Below are 16643 nucleotides of genomic sequence, written 5' to 3' on the forward strand. Positions count from 1 at the left end.
GCTGCATATAAAAGGACAGAACCGTTAAATAGCTAGAGTCACTTCTGTGGGTCTTGTTATTTGTGGGGAAATTAAAAAAAAACAGGTGAACCTACAGTATCATTAAGACAGAGAATGTACTGTGTGGGTTAACCTAGAAGACTGTGCACGCTCAGGAGTCACAGTGGGTCACAGATGCACACACTCACCTCCGACTGTCCGTACTTTTGTTTCTTTTTTTCTTTCCTGCTATGCTGGATTAATATTTCTACAGGTATTGTTTTTGTGTGTGTGTATACATTATGTACAATGAATTGTTTCTTTCCCTTTGAAAAATTGATGTGGTCCTTTAAATTAAATCTGGTTTGGTGAAATCAAGAAAGCAAGTAAATACTGTAATACACAGTGAGTGACAACACCGATTTGTAGTGCCTAAACAGACAGTGACTTCAACTTGACCTGTGATGTGTTAACATTTTTTTTTCCCCTAAAAGCTACAGTACCTCCATAACCTCTCTTTGGGTGGGGGGGAACTCTATGCTACGTGAAATAGGGTGTTTTGAAATGTTGGTGATGGTAAGATTCCCATGGGCCCTTTTGTCAAACCCTGGTGGTGACAACACTGTATTCCTGACTTGAGTGGTCTGGGAAGAGATTATTGCCTGCCTGTTGAAGCTGCCATTAGGTTTCTTTAGGGAGTCAAGCGACTGCTCAGTTGTGCAGACGTCCGGGACATTGTCATTCAGGCCTTTCTTTAGCAAATGAACCTGTCCCAGGAATGTCACAGAAATCATCGGGATCCACCTCTCTCCAGCCAGGTGGATACTGGTAGAGGGCTGTGCTGGGAGCTTCTCTGGGCCACAGCCCTGTCTGTCCTGAGGGCTGAAGGTCATGGTCATCCTGATACCTCATGGGTCAGGGCCGCTTCACTGTTTGGTATGAAGCTTTCCTGCATGAGATCAAGTTTTGATCTTCAGAGTGACCCTGTGAGGTAGGGCAGGACAGGTGTTATTTCAACCCCAATTTGTTAGAGAGGGGAAACTGAGGCTCAGAGAGACACAAGTGACTTGCGCAAGGTCATGGAGGGAGTTAGCAGTGGAACAAGGGCTTGAACCCAGGTCTTTGTGACTCCCAGGCCAGTGCTCTTTGGGGTTCGTTTAAAAGGGAAGAGTGATCTTATGAATGAGAATCAGTGTGCTGATTGATCACCCCTGGGACCCCCAAGGGCAGAGCTTGCTGGCTTGTCCCAATGAAGGCTGCCTTCTGGAAGTTAAGGGAAGCCCTCAGCTAGCAACTCTCTCCCCGCGACTACAGGGATATCTTCTAGCAGATGCCCCCGATTCACTTTGGTCAGAAACAAAGTCAGTGGAAAAAAAACAAAACAAAACCCCAGCCAGCCCTTGGGCCCTGATGAGAGAGGTTAAAGTGCACAATCTTTCTTTATCGTGTTTGCTGGGAACAGACATTCTATGATTAGCTCGGGTGCCCCCCTTATTATGGGGAACACCTGATACGAACACAAGGACATGGCTGACGTGGTGGGTGCATGGCCGACTGTGGGTGAATGCTGCAGAGCGTATCTGCAGTGACGTGCCCTAAATCCCCACGGTCCCGGAACGGGTGTTATTGTATTACTGTGTGGCATTTATCAGAGAGTAAGGTCCCACCGGGAGGCATGCGAGTCAGCCTGCTCCGGCACCCCAGCCCTCGGCCCGCAGAGCTGTGCCCGGCTGCCCTCCCTGTAGACTCCCTGTTCCAGGAAGGCTGGGGTTGGCTGGACTGGCAGCTGGGAGCCTGGCTGCCCTGCCCACCTCCTTCTCCAGATGGGAGAAGGGCTGGCCTGGGGGGTCACAGCCGGTGGCATGTGTGCAGAGGCAGAGGCTGTTTCTCCAGAAGCCCCTCGCCTCTTCTCAAGGCTGCTCAGGGCCACTCAGTGACTTCTAGCTGGAGTTCTAGTGACTTTCTCCTTGTCTAGGATTTTTTTTTTTGCCAAGTTTCAAATATCCTAGCTCCTCCTCCTTTGCGGACATTAAGGAAGAAGTCATTTTCATTCCTCTTCTTTGTGAAAGGATGAAAACTTCACAAATAAGGCGCGAGGTCAGGTGCCAAGTGCCCCCCATCCTGTGCACTCCGTGCCATCCGAGCAGTCCCGCAAGGTCAGCCGTGGCGCCAGCTTCTCCGCGGCCAGAGCTGACAGGGTTCCTGTAGCAGATGCCTCTGCTCCGTGTGGTTCCGTCGCGGGGGAGGCCCCAGCCCCAGGCCTCCCGCCCTCACAGGCCCGAGACCATAACTCGGAAGGAGGGTGGCACGTGTCTGTGGCGGGGGCTGGCGGTGGGGCTGACGCAGGGGCTGACACAGCTGGCGTCCACGCCTCCAATGGACGGGAGGTAGGCGTGGTGGAGGATGGGGAGCTGGAGGGACAGCCGGCGCTGGATGCTGTGGCAGGGAGAGAAGGAAGGGGGGTGTTAGTGAAGGCTAGTGGGCTGCTCACCAGGAAGGCCCTTGGAGTCGCTTTGGCTAAGAAGCTGATGGTGGTGCTAAGAAGCTAACTTCTCTCTGAATCCAAGATCTGTCCATCCTGTCATCTAACCACTCATCCATCTGGCAGGTGTTTAATGCAGGCCTGCCTGTGCCAGCTGCTGCCTCGGGAATAACCAGAGCAACGGCAGCAAGGAGGAGGCAGGCTTCTTGAGCTTCCAGTGATTTTTAAGAATAAGGCCTTGCCCTTTGAACAGGGCTTTGCTGCAAACCCAGACAGCTCTCATTCACTACTCTTGCCAGTCCCCGAATGGCCTTGGCTTTGGGTTCCATCCCTGAAAGGCTTCTCAGCTGCTCTGTTCTTCCTTATTGGCTTCTCTGCCACTGTCTCTTGTCCAGGACCTCAGTCCCTCTTGCTGGGCCAATTCCAAAAGGTTCCTTCCTGGTCTTTTGGCTTCTTTGGTGACTAGCGTTTTCTCTCCAACACTGGGATGGGGCATTCAGGGCCCCCCAAGATCTGCCTCTTGTCAGATTCTCCAGGTGAACCTTCTACCCCCTCTCCCCGAAAACCTTACCCTCTGGTGGCTAGTTTCCCCTAAAACCCTGCTTGTGGGCAATCTTCCATGCCTCTGCACATGCTGGTTCCCCGGCCTACATAGCTCGTCCTCTGCTTTCCCATCTGATGACTGCTTTCCCTTTAAGATCCAGTTTAAATGTCATCGTTTTTGTGCTAACCCCCTCAGAGAGTGAGCTCCTTCCTTCTCTATGCCCCCAGAACATGGAATTTCTGGTAAATTCCCAGAAAGGCAGCCAGAAAAAAATCTGAGGCCGGGCTGAGTCAGGGGCTGGGTAAACAGGACTGATGGAGGAGCGGAGTGAAAAGGGAGCAGCCTTCTGACTACCTGCTCACCGCCACACCCTTCCGCTTGCCTTCTCATCAGTCCTCACGACCAGCAGGCGGGAGAGTAAATCACCTTATTTGTTGTGACGGCTGCTTTGGCGGATGTGCCCAGGCCACTGCTCCCCTGCTCGGCTGTGTTTCGTGCAGTTTCCCACTGCATCTGGGAAGTTTGCATTCCCTGAACTCTTAGGCCTCCTTGTGTCCCCCAGGCCTGGCCACTCAGGTGGGAAAAACCCCAGACCTTCACAAAACCCAATAGGCAAAAGCAGCACTGCTGTTCCCATTATAAAGATGAGAGAAGGGTACAGAGTTTGTGTAACTGGCTCAACAGAAGCAACCAGAACTGGGCAAGGTGTGACTCTTGCTTCTTCTGTTGAACCACAGTGCTTTGTGGGGTGGCAAATCAACTCACAGAGGCTGCCTCAGCCCACCAGTGTGCGCCCTGGGGTGTATGCCTTGGTGGGGTTCTGAGATGGGTGGGGACAGATGCAGTGCTGCCCCCACTCCCTAAGGACCTGCTGGCCAGAAGGGCTTCTCCCAAGAGACCCGTCCCAGGTGCTCATGAGAGATTAGTGTGTTGGAGACTTCATTTGGAAATTAAAGTTGAGCTTGTGTAATGTCATTGGTGTTGGCAGAGTCCAGGAAAATGGGGAGCTGAAGAATGAACTTGACCTGGGAAAGGGTGTTCTGTCTGAGCATCCCGGGCAGGGTGGGCATCTGTTTGTGGTTGTCAGAGCCACACATTCTGCTGTCTGCTGGGATCCTGTTTGCCTTTTCATTAATTCATTGTCAAAAACCTACTCAGTGCTGAAAGCTGTGTTCAGTCCAAGGGACATAGGAAGGACTTAAACCTTACCCTCAAGGTGCTTGCACTGTACTGCAGGGAACTAATAGGTAGACCACTGATGAATGCCATGTAACCATCAGTAATTATACTGGACTGTCAGCTGCGAGGCCCTGGAGCTAACTGGGTTGAGAGGCTACTAGCTCTAAGACTAAATGGCCCCAAATGACACTGCAGTTGGTGATTGGGCTCCCTTTGCTGGTTCCTCTCCCCTTGTCACTTCCCAGGGAACAAGTTTCAGAGTTGACATTTCTAATTGCTGCTTCTAATCCGCCGTAAACTGGGAGGAACTAAAAATTGCCAGTGGGGACAAAGCTACTGGAGATGAACAAAGCTTGCTTAGATGTCACCTCACCAAGTTTGCTCTGACCTCCCTGTGTAAAATTATACTCCCTAACTCCTTCCCTGCTTAGTTTTTCTCCAAAGCACCTATCATTTAACATACTAGGTTTTGCTTTTTTGTTAAGTTATTGTCTTCCCAGATAGAATGTAAACTCCATGAAGGGAAGGGTTTTTGTCTGTTTTCTTCAGTGCTGTGCTTGATACATAGTAGGTCTCAGTAAATTGGTGTTAAGTAAATGTATTCATTTTATATGTAACAAAGGCAGAGAACATGGGATTTGATGTTGGAGAGACCCAAGTTCAAATCCTATCATCTCCTGCATTTAGCAACTGGTAAGCTTTGGCAAGTCACCTCCCCTCTTTGAATATTAGTCTTCTTATGTGTAAAATAAGCAGTGTAATTTGACCTGCATCATGAGATTACTGTAGAGTTCAAATAAAGTAATGCATGTGAAAACACGGTGCCCAATGTAAACTCTTGTGTAGGAGGAATGTAGTCTTGGGCAGTAATTGTGAAGGAGAAGGTACTTACTGTTCTGGGGAGTTTATATCTTCTATAGGATCTTTGCATGTTCGAGAGGGCTCTGTCGTGTTCCACTGTAGCTGGGGATTTTGATCGAGGTGGTTTTTTAAAGTGGCCTTTCCCCCATCTGAATGCAAAACAACAATACTGCAATAATTCTGTTAACTTAATTTTTAAAAATCAACAATGCAGTCATTTTTAGGATACTGCCCAAGGAGAGAGAATGCAAAAGAGCCCATCTTCCCTTTGTGTTCTCTAAGCCATGGTCCCTGAGCCGCTCTCCTGAGACCAAGGCAGGGAGCCAAGAAGCCCCTGTTCAGGGATGGAAGTGGCGTGCTGGGGATGTGGATGGTGTGCCGTGGGATCTCCCTTTCTCCAAGAAAAAAAGGGAATCGAGTCGGCCAACGTAGGCAACATAACTTAGAAATGAGAGGTTCAAATATGAAGGTCCTTTTCACGGGTGCATTAGGAATATAATGACAAAGAAAAAAAAGAACTCCAAGGTATATTTTCCATAAGATTGCTAAGTCTGAAAAGAATAATAATAGTAAACTGCTGGTGGGAGTATAAACTGGCATAATCTTTCTGGGAGGTACTGTCAATAAGCATCAAACACTATAAAAAAGTATGTCTTTTACCCAGAATTTCCACTTTCAGGAACTATCCCAAAGAAATAATTAAGAATGTTTGTGAAAATATACACAAGATGTTCAAATCCACATTGTTTACAATATCAGAAAGTTGAAACTAACCCGAATTGTCAGGTAATAATGGATTAGTTTCATACTAATATGTACGTATGGGGCCTCCGTTCACAGAAATACTGTGTAGCCACAAAACATGATGCTCTCAACCATCTTTGTGCTTCAGAACCACCTGGAGAGAACTAAAGAAATATGAAATATAAAAACATGGCCCCCACCTAAGAGATCTGGATTCATTTGGTTTGGAAAAGAGTATGGGTGTTGGGCTTCCCTGGTGGCACAGTGGTTAAGAATCTGCCTGCCAATGCAGGGGACATGGGTTCAAGCCCTGGTCCAGGAATCCCACATGCCGCAGAGCAGCTAAGCCCGTGCGCCACAACTACCGAGCCTGCGCTCTAGAGCCCTCGAGCCACTACTACTGAAGCCCGCGTGCCTAGAGCCCATGCTCCACAACAAGAGAAGCCACTGCAACGAGAAGCCTGTGCACCACAATGAAGAGTACCCCCACTCACCGCAACTAGAGAAAGCCCATGCGCAACAACTAAGACCCAACACAGCCAAAAATAAATAAATTAATATAAAAAAAAAAAAGTATGGGTGTTTTCTTTTTCTGCTGCAGGGTTAGGGTTAGGGCAACCTTATATGTGTGTCATTTTGCATCCATGTGAATACAGTCAATCCTCTTCATTCATAGATTCTGTGTTTATGAACTCGCCTACTTGCTAAAGTTTATTTGTAACCCCAGAGTCAATACTCGTGGTGCTTTCACTGTCATTCAGTAACACACACACAGCATCAGAAATCTGAGTTGCTCTCCCAGCTGAGGTTGAACAAGGCTCTGCCTTCTTGTTTTACCTCTCATAAATAAGCATCCTTATTGTGGTCTATGAAGTACTACGTTTTTCACATTTTTGTGCGTTGTGTTGGTGCTTTCGCTGTTTAAAATGGCTCCCAAGCCTAGTGCTGAAGTGCTATCCATTGTTCTAAGCTGTGATGTGCCAGATGGAGAAAATGTGTGTTAGATGTGTCGTTCAGATATGAGTTACAGTGCTGTTGGCTATGAGTTCAGTGTTAATGAATCAACAATGTATATTAAACAAGGTGTCTTCCAGTAGAAACACACATAAAACAAAATTATGTATTGATCAGTTGATGAAAATGTCCACCTGGGAGAGGCTTGCAGGAACCTAACCCTGTGTCTCCCCTAGGAATTCACGGTTCACAGGGACTTTGTAGAACACGATTACCGTGAGTAATGAGAGTTGACTGTATATCCTTAAGATAAATTCCCAAATTGGAGTTGCTGGGTCATAACAATTTCTATTTCAGGCAACAATGTTTCGCCACCTGTTGCCTCCCACTCTCAGCAACTTTTTGATCTCTGATCTTTGTTAGTCTTATAGGTAAAAATGGTACTTCAGTGCAAATTAATTTGCATTCCTTTAATTAGGAGGGAGGCTGAGCATCTTTTCATAAACATAAGAACCACTTGTATTTCCTTTAATGAGAACTCTCTTTTGCCCATTTTTCTTTTGGTTTGTTGGACTTTTTCTTATTAGTCTGTATATAGTTATATATACTTCGTATACAATTACATATAATTTCTTTTTATATAAGGGAATAAGCTTATTACCTGAGATAATATTTTTTGGCTTAGTTTGTTGTTCGATTTTTTGACTGTACTTATGATGGCTTTCACATTGTTAACAAAATTTCTTTTGTATTTAAATTAATCAACTTTTTTTTAATGGTTTCTCTGTTTTGCATCAAACTGAAAAGGTTTCCCTCCTGCTGAGATTACAAAAGAAATTCTCCTATGGTTTCTTCTAGTACATTCATGGTTTTCACTTTTTATATTTAAATCTTTTATCCATCTGGAATTTATTTTTGTGTAAGTTGTGAGGTAAGGATCTAACTTTATTCTTTTCCAGATGGCTACCCATTTATCCCAATGAAATTTATTGAATAATTCATTTTTCTCCACTAATTTGAAATGCCCACCTTTACTAGATACTAAAATAATCAGGAATAATTTTTATTCTTTCAGTTTCCTTGTTACTTATCTGAATCTAGACATTTTTAAACAATCAACATCTAATATAAGAATTATATAATAATTCTTTTGTAATAAGAATAAAAGAAACTAAAGATTTTTCATTGATTTAAACAAATTTTATAAAATTAATGAATATATGCTAATGATAAGATGCAAACAGTAGAAAAGTATATAAAATGAAACATAAAAGAATCCCTTCTCACCCACTCTCCACACATATTGTCCCTTTCCCACAGGTGGATACTGTTAACAATCTGGTGTTTGTTCTACCAGACCTTTTAAAAAATGCACTTACACACACACACACATATACACATACATGTGTGTGCATATTGTGTGTATCATAATGCTTGTCTTCATACTGCTTTTCTCATTTAGAGATCTTTCCATATCTGTACAAAGAGATGCACCTCACTTTTTAATAACTATTATATGCCTTGTTTTGCTGTATCACAATTCATGAAACCACTCCAACTGACGAACATGTAAGTTAATTCCAGCTTTTCTCGCCTACAAGTAGTGTTATGATAAGCACTATGTGTCTACACCTTTGACCCTGTGGGGTTATTTCCAAGGGGAAGCCTCCCACTAGGGGAATTGCTAGTCAAGAGGCTTAACATCAGATATTTGGAGAGTGCCAGACCGACTTCCAAAACATTGCAGGAGAGTGTCCATTTCCATACGCTCTTATCAACACTGGTAATCTTTTTTAAATTTTGCCTAAATGTAGGCAGAAAACGGACTGTGTTATTTCCCAGGTGGTTGGTGGGATCGAACGTCATGTCATCTTACTGACCATTCCTTTCCTGTACGTTGATGAGGTGTGTTTGAAACTGTGAAATGTTGGAAGAAGTATGAGTACATTATTCACTAAGAACAATGTGCCCCCAGTCAGAACGCTGGGAATGCTGGCCATGTGGGGTACACATGGAACTGGAGCCCAAGGGACTGAGAAAAAGAAGCCCCGTGCATAGGTGGATCCCCAGGTGGGGCTCCAAACAAACACTGAACTGCGCTCAGAAGACGTGGGTTCCAGATACTCCAGCTAAGCTTGTGTGACTTCAGACCTGCCCCACCCCCCTCTCTGAGCCTCAGTTTCTTCATCTGTAAAATGGACAGCTGGTGTCTCATACCCAGGGGTCCCACCTCCTCTTACCTGTGCTCTCAGTGAAGTTCCCCAGGTTGAGGATGTCGTTGAGTTCTTGGTAGTGGTTCTGTTTAATGTAGGTGGTCTTTTCTGGTGTGTCCTGCAGCTGCATGGTGACCTCTTCCAAGTCTTTGTCCAGCTAGAAAACAAAGGCTCCAGCTGAGTCAGAGGCCCCGGCCCAGCCCCTGCCCTGGCCCCAGGTGGAAAACTGAGTTTTCCCAACTCACTAGTATAATCACAAATCTTTAAGAACTCCTTTCTTTCTGAGGATGTCTTGAATCGGGCGTTAATGGACCCCAGAGCCTGGGCCAGGTGGGTAATAAACTCCTGTCAGATTCTGGCAAACCATCTCTGTCTAGTTCATGTTCCTCCTGGTTCTTGGAGCCATAACGACGGTAGATGGGACTGCACAGCCATGATGTGGGGATGCTCTAGAGGGGACGTGGTGGGGAGTGGCAGCCCGGAAAATCCCTGCACAGGGCAGAGGGACTCAAATGGGAGGATGGGGCCCTGGCGACCAGTGCAGTGGGCGGTACCTCTGTGATCTTCATTCGCAGGCGATGGTTTTCTGACTGCAGGCCCTCTAGGCGGGATGTGCTTGCTTGGTTCACGCTGGTGACTGAGGTGGAGGTTTTAGAATCTTCTTTCTTCTGATTCTGAGTGAACTGGAATCGTCTGTTCTGAGTTGCTGCATCTGGGTTTGTTCTCAGAGTGATGAGCTGAAAGGACAAAGGTGGTGCTGAAAAGAGGACCCTGGGGCCCTTCCTCCCATGCCCATCCAGCTGCCTGCTTCCAGCGGGTCCTGCGCTCGAGGCAACATGGGGCCCCAGGAACGACACAGGCTGGGAGTCTGGAGCCCTGGGCTCAGACTTGTTTCTGTCCCTCGTTTGTGTGTGCCCTTGGGCAGCCCCCTTCCCCTTGCAGAGTCTCGGTTTTCTTCTTTGCCACTAGATGTCTGGTCTCCTGATCCTGATTCCACCAACATCCCAGCTATCCTGCAGAGGCCACCCAGGGCCCCTTAGGCCTAGCTCCACGTAGAAAATAAATAGCTGTAGGTGACAGCTGTGAAGACAATGGGAGGAAAGTGAAGGCTTGTGCTTGTTAGAACCATGGCCACGGCCTCTGTCCACCAGGACCTATGGTTCAGAGGTGAGGGGCAGGGATGGAGGAAGGATCTTTACCAGGCCAGAGGCATCCAGGGCAGAGTGCTCACCACGGTGCTCTGGGCCTGGGCTGGAGTCTGTGGAGGGTCTGGAAGGATGGTGAGGGTAAAGGAAGTCCAGGGGGAAGAAATGGCATATGCAAATGCAGGGAGGCCTAGGGCTCAGGGCACTTATAGAGAAGGGCAGTTGAATGGTGGACAGAGTTCTCTGGGGGAGACAAGGAGATCCAGTGGTCGTGAAAGCCAGCCCAGCGTCGGGGACTTGATCCTGGAGCCAGGAAGGCAATGAGGAGCTATGAAGGGTGACAAAGCAGAGTGTCCCTGTCAGAGCTGGGCTTAGAATCATCTGGCATCTTTTACAGGGTGGAGAGGAAGTCAGAATGCAGGCAGAGAAGCTGTGGTGTGAGCCTGGAGCCTGGAAAAGTGTTGACAACTAAAGGAGGGAGTGTATGCCAGAGGTGTTCTAGAGCAGAACTGACACTGCTTAGGGACTGACTGGGCACCCAGGAGGCTAGAGGAGCCATGGGACCCCCAGCGATCTCTCCTCTCCCCTTTCTCTAAGGCAGACACTCCCTAACTTGGGTCAATGACTTCTCAACTACCTCTGTTTCCTGCTGCTTCTTTTACTCTTGAGACCCACCAAGGTCAGGTTTTCCTCTACATGGATCAGCCTACTGCAGGGGTCAAGGCCTCTGATTCACCTGCCCACTGCTGGGTGGATAATGTTTGGAAAATATCTCTCAGGTCAGCCCTTCAGACGAATGAAAAACATACGTGGTTGTTAAAGATGGTTATTCCTTTTGACCCACTAATACTACTTCTGTGACTCTACCTTAAGGGAATAATCGGAAACAAGGAAAATGTATTATGTAGAAAAAAAAGTTCATTTATAATATAAAAAATCTGGAAACAACTGTAATGCTCACCAGTAAGGGATCAAGTGGTTGAGTAAATTATGGAACATCCCCTCAACAATGGTTATGAATGTGGGAAGATACAAAGGGCAAAAGTTAAGTTAAAAAGGCAAATTGCAAAATGTGCTATAATTACAGCTATATCTGAAAAAGCATCAGTGCCCTAAACCATTAAAAAAGAGGCTGGAAGGAAACACATCAAAAATATTAACAGTAAAAAACCAAACCAAAACATTAACAGTGATTATTTTCGAGTGGCAGGACTATGTGAGATTTCTGAAAAATCTGTTTTTTTTGCTTTTCTGCATTTTCCAAACTTTCTGTGATGTGAATTGTGTTCATCATTAAAAAAAAAAGTGTATAAAACTTGTAGAAAGTGAGAGAAACACAGCAAAGCCCTTGTGATGGAGTCAGAGGCCAGACGCCAGGGTGGTGAGGGTGGGGGGATTGCCTGCACCTGCCCCGTACCTTTGGCACAAACACCAGGCAGAGGGTGATGGTGCTGCAGAAGATGATGACCAGGGCCACAATGCAGAACTGTACGTTAGGCTGGTCCCGGGTCAGGAAGGAGACAGCAGCCCCGATGATGCACATGATCCCCACGTTGTAGACGCTCATCCCAATGTACTTGCTGTCATTGAGTGCGGGGATGCTGACGTTTCGGGTCTCCCAGGCTAAGAAACAACCGAACAACTGGAACGGTGAACAGAAAAGGGAGACGGTCATTACCAGATGGCGGCATACACTCCTGCTCTGAGAAGCTACTGAACTGAGGGTTATTCTGTTACTCCCCGCTATTCTGAAGTGGGGGCTTGGGGGGAGGGAGGCTGGGGGTTTGCTGCTGGCTAGGTCTTCTGGATAATCTGTCTCCACAATCTGTCTCCACTTGTGGCCCTGGGTTGAGTCCTCCCAAAGAAATGCAGACTGGGGTGTTACACTGTCTGGTCCTCCTTCACCTCCACCACTGGTTCACACACAGACCCACAGGAGGCCACAGTGGGAAAGAACTTCAGACACAGTCTCAACCACATGCCCTCCCTCTACAGAGAACCTGAAGGCCCAGAAGAGAGGAAGGGGCTTGCCCAAGGCCACAGAGCAATATGGTGGCAACAGTCGACTGTGTCTCTAGAAGTTAAGGCTAGTCTTTTTTTCTGTTAAACCAGGCAGAGCCCCTGTGTCTGGGACCCCCAATGCACAGAGCCACCCAGAGTAGAGAGACTACATTTCCTAGCCGTTCTTGAAGCTAGGTGTGGCATATGACTGGGTTCTAGACAATGCCATGTAGGTGGAAGTGGTGTGTACAAGTTCTGGGAAGTGTCTTTAGAGGAGAAGGCTGTTCCTCTTCCATGTTCCTAGCAGATGGAGTGGAATGTGATGGCTGGAGCTTGAGCAGCCATCTTAGACCATAAAGTCATCTTAGACCATGATGTGGAAGCTGTATGATGAAGATGAGGAAGACAAGATGCAAGGAGCTCAGATTCTAATAGCCTCCACACCAGCCCTTTTGCTTACCTGAGAAGGCAATTATCTTTTTAAAAAACTACTATTATTGTGGGTTTTCTGTCACTTGCAGCTCTACTCCTAACCAATACATTTCCAACAGAAATGAATAGGGTAGAAGTCAAATGTGATGTAAAGTAGGGTGTTGAGGGTTTAGCTATCATGTGTTGTCTGAGGGGAGGGCAGGCTGCAGAGAAAGTGCAGATGGAATGCTGGGTAGAATGGTGGTGTGGGCAGGAGGGAGAGCTGACCACAGCTGCTGACTGCTGCAGGAGCTTCGGCTATGGTCCAGCCCCTCCAGGAGGCTGTCCTACAAAGGCTTCCTTTCCCTCTGGCCTTATCTCTGAAGTCTGGGGCATCCAACACCTGCACGAACCATGTAACATCATCCCAAGGGCCTACACTATCTCACAGGGCTTCTGTCCGGATGAAATGAGAGGATGGATGTGAAAGCATTTTGTAAACTGTTATATCCATTATAAGAGTAAGTTAATAATTATTTTGTAATTGGTATTTTTTACAACCATAGTTTTTCTCTCCTTTAAGTGTGTTATCTCACAGACTGATTTATTATTTTTTTTAATTCCAGTTAAAATAGGAACCAGAAGCCCAGGAAGCAGATACTGAGTGAGGGATGGAAATCACGCTGTTGAAAGCTTGCTTCGTGCTGGTTCCTTTGTGTGTGGTGCCTTCAATCCCACAGCTGGGTGTGGCTTTCCACATCCTGGAGGGAAAGAAGCAGAGGCTAGGCAAGGCCAAATGGCCTGCCTGGGGTCCCTTGGCAATGTGCGTCAGGGCTGGATGGGTGCTCCAGACGCCTGCTCTCTCACAGGGGCTCTGTGTGCCTCCTCTCTGCCACAGAGGCCGATCGCGGCTTCACTTCACTGTGGAAGGATCTGAGGAGGGTGCAGGTGCAGGCATGGTTTGCACAGGATGTGGAGAGAAGATTCAAGGGTCAACCCAGAATAAGGTCGGTGGGACTACCCTTTCAAGTCCTTCATAACTTTGAAATTCCACAGTTGTGTGAGGTGGGCTTGGTATGTGATCTTTGTATAACAGATGAATGGAATGGAAAGAGTATTGGGTTTGGAAGTTGGAGGTTACCAGGCGGCCTTTGGCAAATCATTTAACTTGCCTGAGCCTGATTTCCCCCATCTCCAAATGGAGATGACTCCACTCATCTCCCACAGGATGTGAATGTGTGCTGGGTACCAACAGACTGCTGTCAGGGAGCAGGACAGTGGCAGCTGGGAGGCACACTCACAGTGAAATGGGGACATTATTTGTACCTATTTCATGTGATTGTTGTGGGATTGAAATGACACGTGCCAGGCACTGAGACTGGCAAAGAGCAAGTGCTTAGTCCTGGGGGCTCTGTTTATTTTTATGTTGACGGAGGCGCTTAGGAGAGAGAGCTCTGACAGAGAAGCATTTCCCCCACTCTGCCTCCCGCTCTGCACCTACCATGAGAAGCCCCTTATAGGCATAGACGATGCCAAGCCAGATGGTCATGTGGGTGTTCTCACAGTGCTCTAGGAGAGGGCGGATGGAGATGTCCCGTCCTGCCGGGTCCGGCTGTGCGAAGAGAAAACAGAAACCCAGGGATGGCACTGGGCACCCTCCCAGCAGCCAGGTCCCTGTTTCATAGCCCTTTTCCCTCCCATGAGCCACAGCCAGTGCTACCATCCAGGAGGCCTTTTGGACCCCATCTCTGTGTTCCATGGGACTCAGGCCTCAACCAGCGTTGACTGCCTTCTGTTTGTTGGTCGTGATTCAGCTCTGACCTTCCATTATCTGAGTTCTTCATGCATTTCCAGCTTGAGTCAGAGCTCAGGAGTAGGGACTGGGTCACTTCTGTGCCCCTAGTACCTAGCACAAGACCTGGCCTAGAGCAGGCATCTTTCTATAACATTTGTTAAAAGAGTAAGGGTGAGAATGAAGCACAAAGTTAGGTGTGGAGGCCTTCTCTGGAATTAACTCAGGTAGTTGGGAGATAGTATCTACTGGCTAGACCAAGCACGGGGCCTGCCAAACCCCTTTAAGGAAGGAGATCTTCTTGCCCACCACCTCCATGGAGGGAGCAGTGGTGGCAGTGGTGGCAGCTGTGTTATGTACCACATGATGCACTCTGGGCCAGAACTGATTGGACAAGGGGTGGGCACCTGACCTTAGGTAGGCAATCCGAGGCTTGTCAGGGACCTATGAGGTTTCCTAGTGCAAAGTGCTCTGCCCAGAGAGGGGTGGTGGAGAGGATCCAACCCAAGCACCGTTCTCTCTCTCAGGAATTTGAACTGAGAAACTCCAGGAGGCAATCAGCCAGATGGTGGCAAGAGGAGAAAAAGACAACAAGGGAATGAAAAAATATATACTGTAGGTATATTTTTTTTAATGAACTATTTGAGAGTAAGTTGCAGACATCCTGGCCCTTCTTCACCCCTAAATATCTAGCATGTTTTTCCTAAGAACAGGATATTCTCTTATATAACCACATATACCTACCAAATTCAGGAAATTTAACATTGATACAGTATTATATTATCTAATACACTACCTATTTTTTAATGTTGCTAATTGGCCCAATAATGTCCTTTAAGGACCCAATCCAGGACCATGTGTTGCATTTACTTATCATGTCTGTAGTCAGCCTTGGAATCAGCCCTTCCTCCTTCAATCTCAAGACCTCAGCAAGCCCAGAAATAAACCCACACACCTACAGTCAATTAATCTTTGACAAAGGAGGCAAAAATATAAAGTGGGAAAAAGTCTCTTCAGCAAGTGGTGCTGTGAAAGTTGGACAGCCACATGTAAATCAATAAAGTTAGAACACACCCTCACACCATGCACACACAAAAAACTCAAAATGGCTTAAGATTTAAACATTAGACATGACACCATAAACCTCCTAGAAGAGAACACAGACAAAACATTCTCTGACATAAATCATACCAGTTGTTTTCTTAGGTCAGTCTCCCAAAGCAGTAGAAATAAAAATAAACAAATGGGACCTAATTAAACTCAAAAGCTTTTGCATAGCAAAGGAAACCATTAAAAAAACGAAAAGAGGGATTTCCCTGGTGGTGCAGTGGTTAAGAATCCACCTGCCAATGCAGGGGACATGGGTTTGAGCCCTGGTCTGGGAAGATCCCACATGCTGCGGAACAACTAAGCCCGTGTGCCACAACTACTGAGCCTGCACTCTAGAGCCGGTGAGCCACAACTACTGAAGCCCGCGCGCCTAGAGCCCATGCTCTGCAACAAGAGAAGCCACTGCAATGAGAGGCCTGCGCGCCGCAACAAGAGTACCCCTGCTCGCCGCAACTAGAGAAAGCCTGTGCGCAGCAATGAAGACCCAATGGAGCCAAAAATAAATAAATAAATAAATTTAAAAAAACACAACAAACAAAAAACCCCCGAAAAGACAGGGACTTCTGTGGTGGTCCAGTGGTTAAGACTCCGTGCTTCCACTGCAAGGGACGTGGGTTCAATCCCTGGTCAGAGAACCAAGATCCTGCACGCTGCTGGGTGGGGATGGGGGTACCAAAAAGACAACCTATGGACTGGGAGAAGGTATTTGCAAATGATGTGACCGACAAGGGCTTAATCTCCAAAATATACAAACAGCTCATACAACTCAACAACAAAAAAAAACCTATCCAAAAATGGGCAGAAGACCTAAACAGACACTTACCAAAGAAAACATACAGATGGCCAATAGGCACGTGAAAAGATGCTCAACATCACTAATTATTAGAGAAATGCAAATCAAAACTACAGTGAGGTACCACCTCACACCGATCAGAATGGCCATCACTAAAATGTCTAGGGGCTTCCCTGGTGGCGCAGTGGTTAAGAATCTGCCTGCCAATGCAGGGAACACGGGTTTGAGCCTGGTCCGGGAAGATCCCACATGCCTCAGAGCAACTAAGCCCGTACGCCTAGAGCCTGTGCTCTGCAACAAGAGAAGCCACTGCAACGAGAAGCCTGCGCACTGCAACAAAGCATAGCTCCCACTCACTGCAACTAGAGAAAGCCCACGTGCAGCAACGAAGACCCAACGCAGCCAAAGATTTTTAAAAAAAGTCTACAAATAACA

The 16643-nt window shown here is 47.1% G+C and overlaps 1 protein-coding gene across 1 annotated transcript in view; it reads right to left on the minus strand.

Annotated features, from left to right (window-relative positions):
• Window positions 1–2249: 2249 nt before the first annotated feature.
• The window catches only part of GABBR2 (gamma-aminobutyric acid type B receptor subunit 2), a gene marked incomplete at both ends in the record, with an annotated part of 366518 nt that continues 352124 nt past the window's right edge, over window positions 2250–16643 (minus strand). Inside the window, 6 exons of the mRNA XM_079706435.1 lie at window positions 2250–2415; window positions 5077–5194; window positions 8984–9113; window positions 9511–9693; window positions 11519–11743; window positions 14015–14125. Of these exons, the coding sequence (XP_079562561.1) occupies window positions 2250–2415; window positions 5077–5194; window positions 8984–9113; window positions 9511–9693; window positions 11519–11743; window positions 14015–14125 (933 nt within the window). The remainder of the gene's footprint in view (window positions 2416–5076; window positions 5195–8983; window positions 9114–9510; window positions 9694–11518; window positions 11744–14014; window positions 14126–16643) is intronic.

This window comes from Hyperoodon ampullatus (genome assembly GCF_949752795.1).
Source record: "Hyperoodon ampullatus genome assembly, chromosome: 6".
Taxonomy (NCBI): domain Eukaryota; kingdom Metazoa; phylum Chordata; class Mammalia; order Artiodactyla; family Ziphiidae; genus Hyperoodon; species Hyperoodon ampullatus.